Below are 19,518 nucleotides of genomic sequence, written 5' to 3' on the forward strand. Positions count from 1 at the left end.
AACAATCCAGGCATCTGTCAACCGCTGAATAGATAAGCAAAATGTGTTCTGTCCATAAAATGGCACGTTACTCAGCATGACGAAGGAACCAAGTCCTGACACATGTTACACCACTGATGAACTTAAAACCATGATGCTGAGTGAATGAAGCCGGTCACGACAGAACACACATTATAGGATTCCATTTATCTAAAATGTCCAGCACGGGTAACTACAGAAAGCAAATTTGTGCTTACCGGGGGCCGGGGGTAAGAATGAGGCTTGGAGGTGGGCATGAGGTTTCTTTGCGTGGTGATGGAGGTGTTCTACAGTTAGCTTGTGGTGGTGGCTGTACAACTCTGTAAATCTACTAAGACTCACTGAATGGTGCATTTAAAAGGGGTGAATTCCGTACTATGAAAGTATACCTTAATAAAGCTGTCAACGAAGAACAAACAAAAGCTCCAGGTGGCTACGAGATCCAAGTCATAACAGGGTCCAGATGGAGACGTCAGGGGGGGCCGCTGGGATATAGGGACTGGGGAGCGGGAGGCTCCGCCCACCTTCCATGGACATCCCACCACACCCCCTGTGACTCCTCCTCCCCGTGCACATCTCCCACAGAGGCTGCGAGCGACTCGCTGAGCTGAGCTCCATCAGGTTTTACTCACGTGTGCATCTCTACCCCTGACGTGGCCTGAGACACAATCCAGCCCCTGGCTGGTCCCCGCCGTGGTGCTCGTGAGGACACCACGGCGGCACTTCCTGAGTGGATGGTTTCGAGGATCAGAGATAGGCTTTCCAGCCCTATCTTGGAAAGTCACCCAACCTCTCCTGAATGTTAACTGAAAATATCACGTGCCCCTTGGGCTGTTACTGGGACCAAACAGTGGCTAAGCCTTACTGTTAGGAGCTACCATGACCTACTGCGCGGTCAGCACCTGAGGCTGAACTTCTGCAAGGCCCCGAGAATGTTCTCCCGGGTGACGACGTCCTCGTCTTCCTCCTTCAGCCTTTCCTCCAGCATCCGCAGCACCCTTGTGGTCTGGGCCAGGTAGAGACGACCTAATAATATAACCAGAGACGCACAAGCAGAAGAATTGATCTTGTGCTAAGTTCATGCTCCAAAACCACTTTTGATGAACACTTCGCACGTAACGTTACGTAGAGTTTGGGTAATTTTAGGTTCTAAAAAACTTAAAACATATTTTTTCTGCAAAGTTGGTTTTATCTAATCAACTAATGAAGAAAAAATGACTCCTTTTGTAATCTAAACATAATTAATTCATCACTATGTTTTTGTGGGGAGCCCTTTTATTTACCTGAAATCTTGAACCCAAAAGTCAGATCTACAAGGAGAAAGAGGGTAAGGAATCTGTATGTTATGGGGCCCTTAGTCTTTATAATAGAGGCAACCAAGCAGTAATGATTTCTGGCACATTCCTTGCTCCTTCGAGACACACCCGTGGCCTGGGGAAGGAGTTGGGAACCATACCTGGAACCCTACAATAAGCCTTGAGCTACCACTAGCCTGTTGTGACTTGTGTCTTGATACAGATGACATTAATGCATGTACCCTCCCTTGTAAGAACAGACAGAAGAACAAGCAAATGAATGACTGACCCAACTTTTGGAGTATCATCTAGTCATCATTTGAAAACTCCCTTTATTCACATTTTAAAAAGCTGAAACAAAGTAGAACTTAATGGAAGATAATGGCACCCTGTAAAATCATCTTGAATTCAGCTTTGGTGTGTATTATCTTTGGAATTTTCAAATCCTCTTGGTTTAAGAGATTACAGGCTTTAAAAAAAAAAAAAAGAGTTTATTTTTAAGTAATCTCTACACCCAACATAGGGCTCAGACTCACAACCCCAAGATCAAGAGTTACACGCTCCACCGACTGAGCCAGGCCGGAGCCCCTAGAGGTTACACTCCTTTGAAGGAAATGGTGCAGTGCTTATTGGAATCAGCTTTGATTATTTCACTAACCTTATTTTGCAGAAAACTATAGAAAATGCATTACCTGTTATATACTTGAAAGCCAGTGAAATACTATGGTTACAAAACCAGAAAGCTCACAAAATAAAACCAGAAGGCTTATAAAGTAAACTCTAAAACCATCAAAATTTGCTCTGACATAAACTAAGCAAAATGACAACAGCCAATTTGCACAAAACACCTTAGATGCACTAAACAGGAATAAATGGAGGGGACGTACAGCATCTTTAAGAAACGTGAAGAAGAACGTCGATTTTCAAAGGAATAAAAAGCATTAATAAGACCTAGCTGCTCTCTGGGAGGAAAAGTTGACGCTCTACCTTCCGCCAGGGACGCGAAGGCATTGATGAGCCGGGCCATGTACTGTCGCACCACCTCGCTCTTGGAGTGCAGCAGCTGAAGCACACTCCTCTGTGGGGGAAACACAGCAAAAGAGGAAAATGATGAGGTTAAGGAAAAGTGACAGGTAAACACACGTCCCTTCTCTGGGTCTGCTCTTCCCTTCCTCCGTGTCAATTTATTAGAGGTGAAATAAAGGGACTGAAGCCAACGCTTCATCTGGAAATCTCCACTTCCAACTGATTTTTTATGAGAGTTGACAAAAAATAAGTCATTCAGACTTCTAAATTAAAAGAACGAATTATACGGGCGCCTGGGTGGCTCAATCGGTTAACTGTCCACTTCAGCTCAGATCACGATCTCGCAGTTCGTGGGTTCGAGCCCCGTGTTGGACTCTGTGCTGACAGCTCAGGGCCTGGAGCCTACTTCGGATTGTGTCTCCTTCTCTCTCTGCCCCTCTCCCCACCCTTCTCAAAAATAAATAAACATTAAAAAAAAAAAAAAAAAAGAACCAGTTACACAGAGCACTTAGACAGTGACTGGCACAAGGGAGGCAATACTGTTGGCTATTGCTGTTGCTAATGTTTTTCCAGGTTAATGATAGCTCCAACGCACACATCTAATTTTGCTCCCTGCAAACCACAGTAAAACTACAGTGAACGGATTTTTAAAAAAAAAAAATTTTTTTTTTAACGTTTATTTATTTTTGAGACAGAGAGAGACAGAGCATGAACGGGGGGAGGGGCAGAGAGAGAGGGAGACACAGAATCGGAAGCAGGCTCCAGGCTCTGAGCCATCGGCCCAGAGCCCGACGCGGGGCTCGAACTCACGGACCGTGAGATCGTGACCTGAGCTGAAGTCGGACGCTTAACCGACTGAGCCACCCAGGCACCCCAGGATTTTTTTTTTTTTTTAAATACATGAATTCTGAAGGACAGAGAGACAGAACAAGAAATGTAACACAATTTCGGAATCAGGAATGCAGGGCAGTAACAGACTTAGCAGACCCAAGAATGTCAAGTCTCAAAGGCAGCAATGGACAATGAGGAATTACCCAATTTACAGCACTTAACCCTCAAAAGGGAAAAAAATAAAGAAGAATGAATGAAAGCTGTTAGAGCAGGAGCTAGATCCCACTTTGTTGCTCCCACACTACTGTCCTACCGCATACTTCCCCCCCATTGGTCTCTTGCAAGGGTAGCACAAAGGGTTTTTGGGGGGGGGCACCTGGCCCAGGTAAGCAGGACTTCTACACCAGAAGGGGGTAAGGGGCAGTGCCTAAATGCAGAAAGAATGCTGAACAGGGAATACCCTGTCCTCTTCTCCTACCTGAGTCCCGGAACACTGCACCCAGATCCTCACCCTCTAGGTAGGAGAACAGAGGACTCTTCCTAGAAGAAAATGACCAGCCCAAGAGAAAAGAACCAGAGATCCTAAAATCAGAGGTTCCTAATAGAGAGCCCACCTGGCTCACCCTCCAGTGGAGCACTGTGTCTACAGGTCCTACCCTCGCATTCACAACTTCCAATCGGCTTTCACTCCCCCCACTCAAAACATTATGAGTTAAACAAGGTCTATCAGAAACTCAAGATAAGTTTCCAATATGGGCGATAGATAAGGTCAAAACAAATGGGCGAACAACCTGAAGGAAACGAGACGGTGAAGGGAGAAGAAAACTAGAAATAAGTGCAAATGTGTCACTAATGCCCTCAGAGATACAAGAAGTTGTATTATGTCCACGAAAAAAAACCAGAATGTCACAAAAAGGGAGAATGAAAAACTCAACTAAAAGGTTAGAAAATAAAGATGAGGAGATCTCCCGGAAAGTAAAGCAAAAAGAAAAATATGGAAAACATGAGACACAAGAGGAAATCAGAGAAGCAGTTCAAGAGGTGCCACATTCAGAAAAAGAACAGAGAAAACAGAGAGAGGAAAACCTAAGGCATCTTTCATTAGAGGATACATTATTTTTTTATATATACAACCAAGAAAGAAAAGCAGCCAATTAAACTACAACAGGCCATCAAGTATTAGATACATTCCAATTTCCCAGATGCTAACATGGGGGGAAAATGCATCTCAGATTCAATGAAATAAGATAGTTTCAGAAAGATCCAACTGAATTTACTCTTTGCATTTGAGTTTATAAAGTCACAACAATGTATTTTTCAACTGCTTCATGTCTGATAAGTTGGTTGCAATGCCATTATAAATATAAGCAGAAGTAAAAAGGGGCACGTGGGTGGCTCAATCAGTTAAGCGTCCAGTGTCGGACTTGAGTGCAGGTCATGATCTCGCGGTTTGTGAGTTCGAGCCCCGCTCTGGGCTCTGCAGTGGCAGCTCGGAGCCTGGAGCCTGCTTTGGATTCTGTGTCTCTCTCTCTCTCTGCCCCTCCCCCACTGGCACGCGTGCTCCCTCTCTCAAAAGGGAGTAAATAAACATTAAAAAAAATTTTTTTAAAGAAATAAAAATAAAAGAAAATAAGTCACGAATCTGAGAGACGATTTTTAAACTTAACATAACTCTTTCATGGGAGCAGTAAGAAAACTACATTCAAAGAATAAACTGGCAACTCAGAATTCTCAAACGCTACCGCCTGTGTGCACAACAGGCACAACTAACATGATTAGTTTCTGCAGGGTGCCGTCTCATCGGCGAGCCTAAGGGGTATCGATATTCCACTCAGCGCACACGCTGTGAGCTTAACAATAGGAAGATAAAGTATTTACGTCATTTTGGATAAACATTCAGTGGGACAATGAAATGCGGTGTCTTTATATATGCCATGTTCAAGAGCTCGTTCCTCCTCCTGCCCAGCGAAGCCTGGTGCTGGCAACAGGTAAGGGGGTGAGGAGTGGGGAGGGGAACCGCCATGCCTTGGCTACTCTGTGCTGGGCACCGGGTCAAGTACTTCCCACACGTGACCAAACGCAATCATCCTCCCAACCTCACAAGGCAGGTGAGGCTCCTTCTCAGAGGTGGTTAAGAGTAATGTACTTAAGCTAATCTGGCTCAGAGGCAGCAGGGCAGAAGTTTGAAACCAGTTAATCTCATTCTGAATCCCATACTTTCCCCACCGCATCCTCAGACCTATCTGGTCCGAAGCTATATACAAACATAGTGTTAACACATTTCAAGTCGGGCCCAGATGAAAACAACTGGGTTGGCTCACCCGCCTTGCCGGCCGTAAATCATGCTGGGCTTGCGGGACTCACGGTTACTCGGCAGGGTCAGGAAAAGAGTTGGGATTTGGGGAAAAGGAAAAACGACAGGCAAGAGCTCCAGAGTTGAATCAGGCAGTTCAACCTGTTTAGGACTCTACCAGAGGTGAAAAGTGGGCCAATGTGTGGGGTGAATAGCAGATCTCACCAGCTAACAGGAGCTCAAGGCTGACATACAGTCACTAGACTGAAAATCTCATAAAAAGTAAAGCCTCCTCCTTTTGCTAAGATCATCCCCTCGAAATAAAGGCCCTGGCTGGGCTCTGGCCCTCCTCTTGCAGACCTGGCCGTGGCCGTGACAGTCCAGGAGGTCGTTGCCAATGTAGGCTTCCAGAACGGTCTCCCTCTGCTCTCCAGGATGGGATGTGGTCAAGCGCTAGAATAAAGAAAAAGAAAAGTAACAGATCTAAGTCTTAATATGGAGAAAATGTTCCCATAGCGGGCATCTTTTAAATGGCAGTACCGGTAACCACACATTTAACCAAAGTAAATAATATCCGGGTGGGGAGGGTTAGTTACCCAGCCAACCAGTCAACTAGCGAGTTACAATGTCGTATTTCCTCATGGGTGATGTAGGCATCAACCTGCACACGTGGAATCTCCAGAGAAGTGAAGTGGTAAAATGCCCGGACTGCAAGTGTACAGATAAGGGAGAGCTCACCAATATCTAGAGAGGGTTTTGCCAGCAAGGGCCTCAAGAGCTGGCCCATAAAGGATGAGCAGACCATTAGCCACCACACGGGAATGTGAGCATGGCGATGGGGGAGGAAGTGTGGTAAAGGTCAGGGAGGCGTGAAAATGCAGGGTGCAGGTGAGTGGAGCTCAGTGATGGGGGTGGACAAAGGGCAGGTGGAAGAGGGCTTGGAGCAAATGTGTTGCCAACAAATTAGACTTTCTACTATACAGACCGCTGCAGCAATATTGTGTGCGTGTGCGTGTGCGTAGAGTGTAGATGCGTAGAATTTTGTATATCTTGAGAGCCATAAGTCTCGGGTTAAGGAGGAATTTACTTCATGTCCATAGGGCTAGAAAAAAAATGTTGTGGGGCACCTGGGTGGCTCAGTCAGTTAAGCCTCTGACTTCGACTCGGGTCATGATTTTGCGGTTTGTGAGTTCGAGCCCCTGCGTCGGGCTCTGGGCCGACAGCTCAGAGCCTGGAGCCTGCTTCGGATTCTGTGTCTCCCTCTCTCTCTGCCCCTCCCCTGCTCACACCGCGTCTCTCTCTCTCTCTCTCTCTCTCTCTCTCTCTCTCTCAAAAATAAATAAACATTAAAAAGAAAGAAAGAAAGAAGGAAAGAAAATGTCATGTGTGCAATGTGTGTGCGTGTGCACATATGGGTGTGTACAGGTATGAATTACAACACGAGAACATCACATAACTAAAGTGAGCAAATGTCCTTGCTTTTCCAGGAAAATCCTCCTAACAATCCCTGAGACCGCAGGCCTTACTTCTGGCCAAGGAGGCACTGGGTGTGTAAAGGACCACATGGTGAGAAGACAAGAGCGGCAGATCCCCCCAGAACCGAAAGGTGGAGGCCTCCGGAGGCAGGTGTCGCTGACAGGCTGGACCCACTGTGGCCAAGCAGGAGGCCCTGAGGGGAGAGGGCACTCTGTTAAAGGAGGGTGTGCCAAGAGTGTCACATGCGGGGCTGCTGGGCTGGAGTGGGACACAGACAAAATCATAAGACACAGGTTTACTTTTCCTGACTATTCTGTGACAATGTCATTCATTCAGCCAAGGACTACCCTGTGTCACCAAGAGCCCAGCGGCACGAACTGTGAGGACGTGCCGGGCAGACAATCTAGCAGCCAAGGAAAGGGCTTGCTGACTTGAGCAGAGAGAGGCAACATCTGGGGCAGGGATGGCCCCCCGAGATTACTCCCGCTGCCCACCTCGTCCACTGAGGCAGGCATCACCACCGATCGCAGGACTCTTCCCGCTGAGGCTAGAGTCATCCTCAGAGCATGCTCGAGACCACATTCCAGGAAGCACCACCAACCATCAGAAGAGCAAGTGAGGCGGCCTTTTTCCACCCAGAGACGGGGAAATTGCTCAAAGGCATTTTGATGGCAACATAACCTGAGATTCAGGGATCCATGAGGAGTCCGACACGATTACAGGGTAAGTTAGAACGGATCATTTAAAGAGCCAACCAGCACTGGCCTAGACCTGTAGTTCTCAAAGTGTCATCTTGGGAACCCTACGGGTCCTCAAAGCCCTTTCAGGGAGCCTACAAGGTCATGATTGTTTTCATAATACTAACACACGGTTTATCTTTTTCATAGTAAATGTCTCAGAGGCTGTATGAAGGGTGACACTGTGACAAATCGAATGGGGGAGCAGATGTAAGAATCCAGCTGTCCTCCATCAGAGCAGACATTAAAGAAATTTGCAAAAATGTATAAGGATGCTGCTTTTCCTATTAATTTTTTTGCTCGGAAAATAGTTTATAAAAAAAAATTGTCATTTATGTTATGTTCTGGGTTCATTGTTCATCTTAAATGGATTAATATTTAACATTTTCTCAGTTTCATTTCTAATATTATAAATGTTTATAGATAAATTTCACATAAACTGGAGGCTTTCAGGTCCTCAGTAATTTCTGAGAGTGTAAAGGGGTCTGAGACCAAAAAGCCCGAACCACTGGCTTAACTGGGACCAGTGTGAAGACTGGGCTTTGCTTCCCTTAAAGACTGGTTCATCAGCGTCCACCCTTGCTGTCTGCTCCAATGGCCACGCGGCAACGCCTGAATGCAGAAGTCTTGGTGAAGCTGTCACGTCAGAATGACTCTGGGCACTCACACGCCGACCGTGCTGGCCAGGAGTGTGGCTCCAGACCAGGCGGCAGGGGCAGTCTTGAAACTGCATATTTTGGGGGCTCTCTCTCTCTCTCAAAATAAATAAATAAACATTAAAAAGGAAGGAAGGAAGGAAGGAAGGAAGGAAGGAAGGAAGGAAGGAAGGAAGGAAGAAAAAGAAAGAAAGGAAGGAAGGAAGGAAGGAAGGAAGGAAGGAAGAAAAAGAAAGAAAGAAAGGAAGGAAAGAAGGAAGGAAGGAAGAAAAAGAAAGAAAGAAAGAAAGGAAGGAAGGAAGGAAGGAAGGAAGGAAGGAAGGAAGGAAGAAAAAGAAAGAAAGAAAGAAAGAAAGAAAGAAAGAAAGAAAGAAAGAAAGAAAGAAAGAAAGAAAGAAAGAGAGAAAGAAAGAAAGAAAGAAACTGCCTATGTGAAATGACCGAGGGAAGGCAATGGCAACTGTGATGTCAACACGGGGGTTTTACAAAGAGGCAAGGCGATCCTGAGAGGTCGTTGGTGCCAGCAGGCAGCGTGAAGACAGATTTTTAGTAGGTGGGTTACGAGATACACGTGAGCTAGCCAGCCAAGAGAACCAGCGTGGCCTTTTTCTCCCTTAAGGTACGTACCCAGCGCAGAGCCTGCAACAAGAAGGCTTTCAAGCGGTCGCTCCCCCAAATCAAATCCTTCTTCAGTTTCTCATAATCCAAGGAGGGCAGCAACGGGACATCCTTCAGCTTCCTACTGGGCAACACAAGTTCAAAGAGAAAGAAAAGGGCAAAAGGGCATGTTCATTATACCTCCTGAGCACCGGGACCCCCGTCTCGAGCTGCACAGGCTAGCAGCGGCCCGGCTGTTTTCTGTGCTCCCGGAACTAGGTCCAGGCTTCCACAGAGAGGGCTGGTTCTAGGCTCCCCCCCCCCCCACCCCGCCCCGGCGTCAACCAGCCCGGCTCTGTCTCTCCTGTGGTACGTACTGGGGTTTTGTTTAACATCTTCCCCAAAACGAGGAGTCCCTGCCTAACCAGCTTTAGAAACCACTGCATTCCCGTTAGGCCCGGGCTCCATCCGACAGGGATGAAATCTCCTCAGAGGCCCCAGCACTTGCTGCAGCGCTCAACGTCCTCCTTAGAACCTGGAGCAAAGCCCAAAAACTATTAGCGTCAGCAGGGCCGAGCGTTCTTCCTTAAAAACCCGAGGTCACTGTGCCTCTTGAACCTGAGGAACCCAACCGGGGGAAGGACAGACCGGGGTTCAGAAACACCCGTGAAGAGTCATGGTTGACCCCTGAGCAGGCACAGGGGTGTGCCAGGAGGTAGCGCGGGTTCCCGCCTGTGAGACGGGCAGCAAGCAGGACAGTTGGCAGACCCTGGCAGAGAGGACTCCAGGCAAGCCCCGGGGGGGAAGCCAGGTTTCCCAGGGTCTTGCCAGTCCGCCTGGCTGAACAGGAGGGGACTGGACAGAAGGGAGAACGAGTGACAAGGGAGCGAGGCCTATGGTCTGGTTTACGGGACTGGAGCAACATTCACCTCCTCGCTTTCATGTCACACTAGTCATAGAGGCCACCACTGGGGGCCTGGGGATTCAACTCCCTGGGGATTTGTATTAGTTCATCATAAAACAAGTAAAAACCAAAAGCGAAACAAAAATATGGTTCTCCCGATCCCGTGCACGGAACATTAATACTATTATCAACACTAACTGCACAACACTGACGGGGGGCTCAGGAGGACTTGGGTGAAGAGACGCAAAAATGAAGAGTTCTTTTTGCTTTTCACTGAAGTGTAACGGGGACACGTGATATTAGTCGCAGGCAAACAGCATGATGACTCGCGCACAGTGCGAAATGGTCACCGCACTGAGTCTCTCTGCCCTCTGTCACCATACCAAGTTCCCACCCCTTTTCTTGTGATGAGAACTTTGAAGTTACTTTCTTAGCAACTTGTAAGTTGGCAATACAATATTATTGACTATAGTTCCTGTGCCGTCCATTACATCCCAGGACTTTTTATTTTGTAAGTGGAAGTTTGTACCTCTCGGTCTCCTTCACCTATTTCACTCGTTTCCTTAGTTTGGAAGGGTGGGACAGAAACTGAGGGAATACCTCTGGGAGGCAGTGTTCAGGATCCTGTCAGTTTTCTTCATGCTCTACCGACTGAGCCAGTCGGGCACCCCTACCTGCTAGTTTAAAAAAAAACAACTTTTTTTTTTAATGTTTATTTATTATTGAGAGACAGAGCATGAGCAGGGGAGGGGCAGAGAGAGGAGGAGACACAGAATCCAAAGCGGGCTCCAAGCTGTCAGCACAGACCCTGATGCGGGGTTCGAACTCACAAACCGCGAGATGATGACCTGAGCCGAAGTCGGACACTTAACCGACTGAGCCACCCAGGTGGCCCCGTGCTAGTTTTTTTTAATGTAAAATTTTAAAAGCCAAAATGAAATCCTCTTCAAGGGCCCAGGGAAAAAGGCCAGAAAACAGGGCCACAAATGAGATCTCAGTAAACACCCCTGGGAGGAGTGTGTCCTATTTTGTACATCAAACAGTTGAGCCACGCACATGTTCACACTATTTTGACACTTATTTTCCTGAGGCAGATACTACTGTGTTTGAAAATGAACACAGACTACTTTAAAAATTTCGGTGACAAATGACTGGCCAGTATTCTTCAAAAGTGTCAAGGCCACGAAAGACAGAGACTAAGGAATGATTTCCAGTAAAGGAATCAGACACGACAACCACATCAACATATGATCCTGGACTGAACGCTGGACCAGACAGAGGACGTAACGGAACAACGGGTAAAACGTGAGCGAAGCCTGTAGATTAGATGGTATGGTACCAGCGTTAATTTTCTGATTTTGATAACTGCCCTGGACTTGTGTCAAATATTAACATGGGGAATCCAGGTGAAGGGCATAGGAGAATTCTGTGTACAATATCTGTAGCTCTTGAAGTTATTTCAAAATGAAAAAAAGATTTTTTAATTTGAAGTTTAAACCAGGACTTGTTCTAGACAAAAAAGTCCCATCTGTCAAGCCAAGTCTGAAATTGTCCTATAGCTGGGGTACTTCCTATGGCTGGAAATAGCACTTCCCTGTCACATGCGGGCCACAGTTACTCGCCCATCACGTCAATATTACCGGCTGAATTTGTTGCCAACCAAGTTGCTGAGAAACCCCACATTTCTGCGGTCCAGCCACTCTCCCACTGTCCAAGAAAACTGTGTCCTACCTTCTCCTTTGTCCTCTTAAGCCCCTCCACCAACTACCCCCCTTTACTCTCTGCAGGTGACCTTGCTTCTCATACCTTTGGGAATAACATTAACAAACACCCAAGGAGTTTATTAAATCCCCAGCATTGTACTAAGTGCTTTATACATATTAACTCATTTTTATCCTCACAATAATCCTATAATAAAGTTATTTTTGGGGCGCCTGGGTGGCTCGGTCGGTTAAGCGTCCGACTTCGGCTCAGGTCACGATCTCACGGTCCGTGAGTTCGAGCCCCGCGTCGGGCTCTGGGCTGATGGCTCAGAGCCTGGAGCCTGCTTCCGATTCTGTGTCTCCCTCTCTCTCTGCCCTTCCCCTGTTCATGCTCTGTCTCTCTCTGTCTCAAAAATAAATAAACGTTAAAAAAAAAATTAAAAGAAAAAAGAAAGTTATTATTAGTGTCATTTTACAAGTGAGGAGACTGAGGCACGGGGAAGTTACATAAGTGGTCCAAGGTCACAGAGCCAGTAGCAGAGGTGGGATTTTAGCCCCGGCAGTCTGTGCTCATAAGCATGACATTATACAGCCACCACCTGAAGGGAACAAAGTACAGGGTCAGTGTCAGACTCAGGCAGGACTGAGGGAGGAGGCAGGCTGTGTCTCTCTCAGGTGTCTGAGTCATCTGACTGTATCCCCCGAACTCCCATAACGAGGGGGACTCAGGGGGCCAACAGAAGCCACTCTACTCGCGCCTTTGCTAAAGGTTCTCAACTTCCTTGTTACTGCGACATACATGCCCGGTGAAGCTCCCTTGCATCCGACCCCCACACGGGTGACAACCTAACTGATGTGGGTAGGAATGCTCAGGCCTAGACAAAGCTATCCTGTGGCTCTGGTCATAGTGTGAGCCAGCAGAGATCGTGAAATTCAGACACTGCACCACTCTGCTGACCGCCCTATGACAGAAGATTCTATACAATATCGTGGGAACAATTCAATGAATTTTTCCATTTGATGCTACCTCTCCAAAATAAGTAGAATTAATACTAAAAAATACCTCTAGTTTAATAATCTTGCTTATAATTACTGGCACTTCCTTTAATATCCAGCTAGACCGGAGGTCTAGCTAATCAAAGGCACTCCTCGAAGCTAGGCTGTTAAGGTGAATGTTTACTAAAGTGACTTTGAATTCTAGTTTTACCCAGGGCTGTTCTCCATAATAACAGCTCCTAAGGGCAATGACTTACCCTGGTGCCAAGGAGGCTCTTAACATGGTTGAAGCCTGGGGGTGGGGTGTGGAAACAAAAGAAGAGAGGCTGTGTTAAACAGGGAGAGCAATGCATTAATCCCAAGTCGCTTTACTCACATAAAATCAACAGATTTGCAAAGTTTTTGATCCCTCAGGATTCTCCGGCCATAATCATACATGATTTAAAAATTAGCCCAAACCGAAGTTAAGCAACACGCTACTGATGTATTTCCCAAGCCGCCTACAACCCTTGGTTCATTGTGGCTCTGCTCCAAGGAATACTCCATAAAAACATGAGTGGGTCCCCCCGGACCAAATTCAAGAGGCACTTAAAGCTGCCTAGTCAGATATCCTAGAGAACAAAAGCAATGAAAGTCATTTTATTATCCTGATTTTTTCTTTACTAAGGTTTTCTCTTTGAGTATAAAAATAACATGCACTTTGTACCAAGTCAAACACTATAGAGGTGTTTATAGAAAAATCCCCCTCCCACTCCATTCCCCTTTTGTCTTATTTATAGGCCAGATCACTGCCTACTTTATGGACATTCAACATTGTTCCATTCATTGCTTGTTTTGTTTTGTTTTTGCCACTACAAACAATGCTGTATTAAACATGTACTGAAACAGACTTGAGAAACAAAAAACCAAATGCTGTGTGTGGCGTTTACTTGGACCAACTCAAACCAACTGTAAAAAAAACATTTTGAGCAAATAAGGGAAATATGAATATGGACTCACTGGTACTGTGTGATACTGAAGGATTAGTGCCAATTGTATTTGGCATGATAATTATGTTTGGTTTTTGTTTTGTGAAGCCCTTAGCCGTTGGATACATACATTGAATTATTTGCAGGTAAAGTGACATAACGTTTGGACTAGGTTTTTTTTTTTGTTTTGTTTTGTTTTTTTAGTGTTTATTTTTGAGAGAGAGAGAGAGAGAGAGAGAGAGAGAGTCAGAGCATGAGCCGGGGAGTGGCCGAAAGACAGAGACACAAAATCCGAAGCAGGCTCAAAGCACAGAGCCCAATGAGGGGCTTGAACCTATGAACCGTGAGATCATGTCCTGAACCAAAGTCGGACGCTCAACCAACTGAGCCACCCAGGCACCCCTGGACTAGGTTTTAAGGAACTCCAGGAAAAAAAGTTAAGTAGAGGAGAAGACAAGAAATCTCAGCCCTCCATAGAGCCATTCTCGAAGGGGCAGGTGGTGGTACTCAATCCTCTGTGTCACAACAGCTCTCAAATGGTCATTATCTACACTTAGCACACTGAACTGTGACAATTTTACAACTATTTCTGTGCCTTTCTCCTTCAGTAGACATGGAGTTCTGTAACCCTCAATATATGTACCCAGCACCTGCTACAGTGCCTGGACGTACAGAGGCACGTGATCAAATTTGTTGAATGAATGAATGAATGAAGACTGATATCCCCAAATGGGCTCTCCAGAAACCTTGACTAATTTAATAAATTTAATAAACTGGCCCTGGCTGAGGACTCCAGTCTCTACTGCTTCTACTGTGTAGTATTTACAGGCCACACAGATTCCCATCTTGGAGACAGCAAACCTCATTTTTAAATGGCTCATGACCATGTTTTATATTTTTTAACCCTTGACTTTTTTTGGTAATTAACGGAAATGCCTATTTCTGTTATTGGCTTAAATAGCAAGTAGCTCAGAAAATAAGTTTGAAATGTCATCTAAATTACTCATCTAACACATTAAGAAGACGAAGAAGCCAAAATAGTGAGTCAAATAAGGGCATAACCATGTTAAAATATCAGGCTAATGTATACACAAAATAAAGATATTTTTAAATTAATGTTGTCGACTAATCATATATCCACAAATAAAATTCATGAACACCACCCCTTTCCTCAGTTAAGAAAATGTTTTCTATCATTTATTTTAAAAAGATTTTAAGGGGCGCCTGGGTGGCGCAGTGGGTTAAGCGTCTGACTTCGGCTCAGGTCACGATCTCGCGGTCCGTGAGTTCGAGCCCCGCGTCAGGCTCTGGGCTGATGGCTCGGAGCCTGGAGTCTGTTTCCGATTCTGTGTCTCCCTCTCTCTCTGCCCCTCCCCCGTTCATGCTCTGTCTCTCTCTGTCCCAAAAATAAAATAAAAAACGTTGAAAAAAAAAATTTAAAAAAAAATAAAAAGATTTTAAGTAATCTCTACACCCCACATGGGACTCAAACAAACAACCCTGAGATCAAGCGTCACATGCTTTTCTGACTGAGCCAGCTAGGCACCCCCTTTCTATCTTTTAAAACAGCGCTTCTCTTTTGCTAAACTCTGGAGCATTCTATTTGGCCTGTGAAGAAATTAATTGAAAAACACTAATAACTAAAAAGGCAGTGTGTCAAACATTACTGAGATTTTATTATCCAATCAAGTAAAAACAAAAAACAAAAAAACCCCGAAAAGATGAGCTGGGGGAAGAAAGGCCCTGCATGCTCTTAATGAGAGAGGACTTTGTGCTATTTCATTCATTCAGTGAGTCCTTACTGATTCCCTCCCACCTGCTGGGCTCGGTGAGGCACAGAGATACCTCAGTGAAAAAAGCAAAGCCCCCTTCTCAGAGAGCTTACAATCCAACGGGGAGAGTCAATGATCAATAATTCTCAGTGCCTTATTGGCAAGTGGTGGCAGTAACGGCCCCATTGGATGTGGACCCCCAGGAGAGCACACAGAAAGAGCACCGCTCCCCCTTCCTTTCTGCCTATCCATGCAGACCCCCCCCTCCTCCCCCCCCCCCCCAGGGCTGGCAGAGCTGGGAAGTACTGAGCTCCGTTTTAAGTTAGGAGGTTGGTATTGACCTTAACAGTGATACCTGAGGATAAACTTGCCCAGCGAATGGAGAACTCACAATAGGATATATCTATCTCTATATAGATATATATATCTACCTATATAGATCTATCTATATATAGCTGCTGCTTCCTACCCGCTGTACGGAGGCATTAATAGTAACACTCAAGCACCAAAGGGGCTGTGCTCCAATCTTCTGACCAAACTTTACTTTGGACTAGATTTCTAAAAGTCATTGCCACCAACCGTGGGTGCCGCTCTGTGTGTAGCCAGTGTGGACGGCAAAGAATAACTCAGGAGGAGAAAGACGGGAGAAGCTCCAGGGTCTTCAGTCGCAGTCGGAATAATAATAATTTCCCTCACGAGCTAACAATGGATTGTGGACATCGATGGACAAGCGCCAGAATGGATCCCCTTGCCGAGGAGTTGCCAAAGAGGCCCTGATGCAGCCCCATTGGGCACTGTCTGATTTCCAGACCTTCTGTTGGGAGCTTCCGGAAAGGCCTCTGTGGGCAGGGGGGGGGGGGGGCGGGGGGGGGCACCAGAGGGAAGCCATGTGCTCCATGGCAGACAGGTGAATGGACAGGGGGTGGTCTCCCATCTGAGGAAGCACAGTATGAACCCTTCAAAGTGCAGGTGTAAGCCCGCAGAACGAATATCCTGACCCGTCAATTCTTCACTGGGCACCTACACTGTGCCAGGCTCAGGGCAAGGCTCTTGGGACCCCCTGAATATGCGAGAAAGGAATTTCTGCCCACGCAGAGATAACACGGCAGCATCATGCCTCCATCGCTGCTCCGCTGCAGGTGAAGCACCTGCGCCCGGGCCTCTCAGCTGTGACTGCTCTCGAAGCCAGGGGTCACGGGGTGGGGGCGAGGACGTACAACAGCAGGATGAGGAGCTCTGCCAGGACATGTGACGTCAGACAGTGTTTCGAGAACGCGGTATGAGGTGTAACGTGACGAAGCGTCCCTTGGTCAAAAGCGTCTGCAGACGTGCCGGCCGGACTCTTCAAGGGTCTTCAGCGTCTCAGAACACAGCACGTCTCAAACTTAATACATCAGCGGTTGGCTCTGGGGACGGGGAAAGGCTGTGGGATTAGTGCTTCTAGGCACTTGCTCTGGAAAAGGCTGTTCCACAGGCAGGCGCGTGCAGCCCCGGAGAGTGGGAGAGAAGGGGCCGTGGCTTGAAGCCCACAGCAGCCGCCGAGCCCTGACTTCGTGGAAGGCACCGTTTGGGGCTGGAAACCTAAGGCCAGGCACACTTGCCCCCAGCCTCCCTCCCGGGCCCTGGGACAACAGCCGGACAGCTGGACAGCTGAACGGTGAAGGCGGGCCCCTCTGGCGAGCGGCCTCAGGGAGAGGTGACCTGGAAGAGGTCAAACAACCACAGTGGGAGGCATGAGGAAACGCCTTAGCCACGGGACAGAAGAGGCCACAGGAGGCGGGAGGCCGCCACAACCAGCTGTGGAACAGGAAGGGGTGCTTGCACAACACGGGACTGCAGGGGGAAACGCAGGAGGGGAGGCTGAGCTGGAACACAGTGCCCATTTGGGAATGGCGCTAGGTATGTAAGTGGAGTGGGAGTGCCCCAGTTCCTGAAAGTGCCAGTCACGTCCTCCAAAACTTCTTGGGCAGGAGCCTCTCCGGGCCACTGAGGGCCTCATACTTGGCCCTGCCTCAGCACCCTGTGGCCTGTGGGCATCTGAGATGGGGGGTGGGGGGGGGGTGGCTAGGCAAGGTGCACGGCAACATGCCCCCGTGGGGAGGTGCCGGGGACGGTGCTGGGGCTTCTTGGGCTTTCTGTGAGCAGAGCTGAGCATGGAGAGGGATGGGCCTTAGGCCACAGAAGGCTGTGCACCCCACGCTGAGCACTTGGGACCTGGGTCAATGACAGGTATTAAGCAAGACAGTAACATGATCGATGACTGGATGTACTTAAATCCTTCCCGAAACTTGAGGGCGTAAATAAATAAAACACAACCAGAAAGGTCACCCCTGCACTTGTGTGGAGTATCAGCCAGGCGAGAGCTCAGAGACTGAGACCGGTTAGGAAATGTTGCTTTAGCCAGGACAGAAAGAGGAAGAGCCTCAACAAACCCAAATCAACAAAGAGGTGGGGCAGGAGGGAGGAAGCCACTCAGATCCCAAGGACAGCCTGAACATGGGGCAAAAGAGAGGGAAGAGGTTTCGATGATTCCCAGGTGTTCTCTGGAGTGTCATTCACCGAGACAGGAAGCACAGGAGGGGAGACCACCTGTTTGGAGGAAAGGACGAGCCTGCTTTTGGACACGGAAATGATGTGCTGGTCACACATTCACAGAGAAAAGGCTCATGAGTCCGGGTCTGGAAGTCAGAAGAAAAATCTGAGCTAACGGTACATTCTCTGCCAATCACGGTCCCAGCAAGTGGCTGAGATCAAAGGTGGTCCATCCTCACATCCAGGGTCAGTTCAGGTACACGATGGGCACTGGGCACGAGGCGTGGCAGGGAGAGGTGAGCGAGGACGGCAACTCCTCCTCAAGACAGTGAGCACTAGACCCGGAAAGCCTGCCTCGAGATGCAGTGGCGACGCCGACAAAGGGCAGGCATCTCGCCAAGACTTCAGAAAGCTATGGAATGGAGAACGTAAGGGCTGAAGGTGCCGAACTTCAAGCCAGAGCCATGGTCCACGCGACAGGAAGCTGTAGGAAGCACCCTCCTCAGCAGAAGCATGCCACGGCAACGTTTCCTGAGCAACTGCACGAGGCCACCCCGAGAAAGGGTCACCGCCACGTCCCGGCGCCTTGCAGGGTTTTAGTGCGAAGAAAGATGGCTGATTTTGAAGTAAATGCTTTCTAAGATTCACGTGTGTGGGGTCTTGAATAGATAGAATGCAATCACACCTGGTGGTATTTCAACTTATTCTCCCAATGCAGTTTCCTTGGGAGTTTTGAAAAAAGGGTTCATTCGTAAGTGGGCCGTTTTTCCAAATAAGGACGCATTCAAAGGGAAACCTCCCCAGCCAATGAACCCCAAAACGCACAGGTATCACTAGGAGGGGCTTGGGATTCGCTCACGGGGCTACGCCCCGGACTCTGTATCATGGTCAGCTCATCCCCAGCCCCACTCTTGCCCTGGGCTGGACGCTGCCTCTCCCGCATCAGCCCCGGTGCTCCTTTCCTGGGGCGTCTCTGCATTCGTGCCTGCCCAGCACACACAGAGGAGTAAGGACAGAGACAAACCACGGCGTTTTCCCAGGCTGTTCTGTGCCATACAAAGGTGTGTGCTGCCTCACTACTGGAAGCAGCGAAAAATGGAAAAGCCCCTTTGAGGTTTAGTAGAGGAACGGTCAAATGTATCGTTAAAACTCTAAAAGATAAGGAAAAGATGAGTAAACCCAGAAGGACGCAAAAATTCTTTAAAATGTACCAAGTTCAAAGAGACAGTTGCAGAGTGAACTGTATAATAAACACCTTAATTCTACAGAACTTTTAAAGGTCTGGAAGGAAGAAGAGGAAGCAGTCAACAGGGTTACCTATGGAGGGAGAGGAGATGGGGTGAGTGTGAGGCAGACGTGGGGTTTATGTTTACTTTACTATTAGATTGTTATGTATTTTCCAGTGAACACATTTGTGTATCGGTTGTGCAGTCTTAGAAAACAGGGGCACCTGAGTGGCTAAGTTGGTTAAGCATCCGACTCTTGATTTCAGCTCAGGTCATGATCTCCTGGTTTGAGTTCGAGCCCCGCGTTGGCTCTGTGCTAACAGTGCAGAGCCTGCTTGAGGTTCACCCTCTCTCTCTCTCTCTCTCTCTCTCTCTCTGCCCCTCCCCTGCTCTCTTTCTCTCTCTCAAAAAATAAATACACTAAAAAAGAAAAAAAGAAAACAAAAAATCCCTACCACTTGTGCCCTGAGGGAGAAGCTTCTCTTCTC

The 19,518-nt window shown here is 47.5% G+C and overlaps 1 protein-coding gene across 9 annotated transcripts in view; it reads right to left on the minus strand.

Moving 5' to 3' along the window:
- Window positions 1–19,518, minus strand: part of ARMC9 (armadillo repeat containing 9) — a 155,287-nt gene that overhangs the window by 91,543 nt on the left and 44,226 nt on the right. For 7 of the 9 annotated variants that reach the window (XM_058701661.1, XM_058701641.1, XM_058701650.1 and 4 more), the window contains 5 exons: window positions 12,790–12,824; window positions 8,960–9,074; window positions 5,824–5,916; window positions 2,301–2,391; window positions 921–1,044 (listed from right to left, as the gene is read on the minus strand). In XM_058701661.1, coding sequence (XP_058557644.1) covers window positions 921–1,044; window positions 2,301–2,391; window positions 5,824–5,916; window positions 8,960–9,074; window positions 12,790–12,824 — 458 coding nt within the window. The remainder of the gene's footprint in view (window positions 1–920; window positions 1,045–2,300; window positions 2,392–5,823; window positions 5,917–8,959; window positions 9,075–12,789; window positions 12,825–19,518) is intronic. The other 2 variants (XM_058701618.1, XM_058701633.1) reach the window with 2 other exon arrangements.

Source organism: Neofelis nebulosa, chromosome 2, assembly GCF_028018385.1.
Source record: "Neofelis nebulosa isolate mNeoNeb1 chromosome 2, mNeoNeb1.pri, whole genome shotgun sequence".
Classification (NCBI taxonomy): Eukaryota; Metazoa; Chordata; class Mammalia; order Carnivora; family Felidae; genus Neofelis; species Neofelis nebulosa.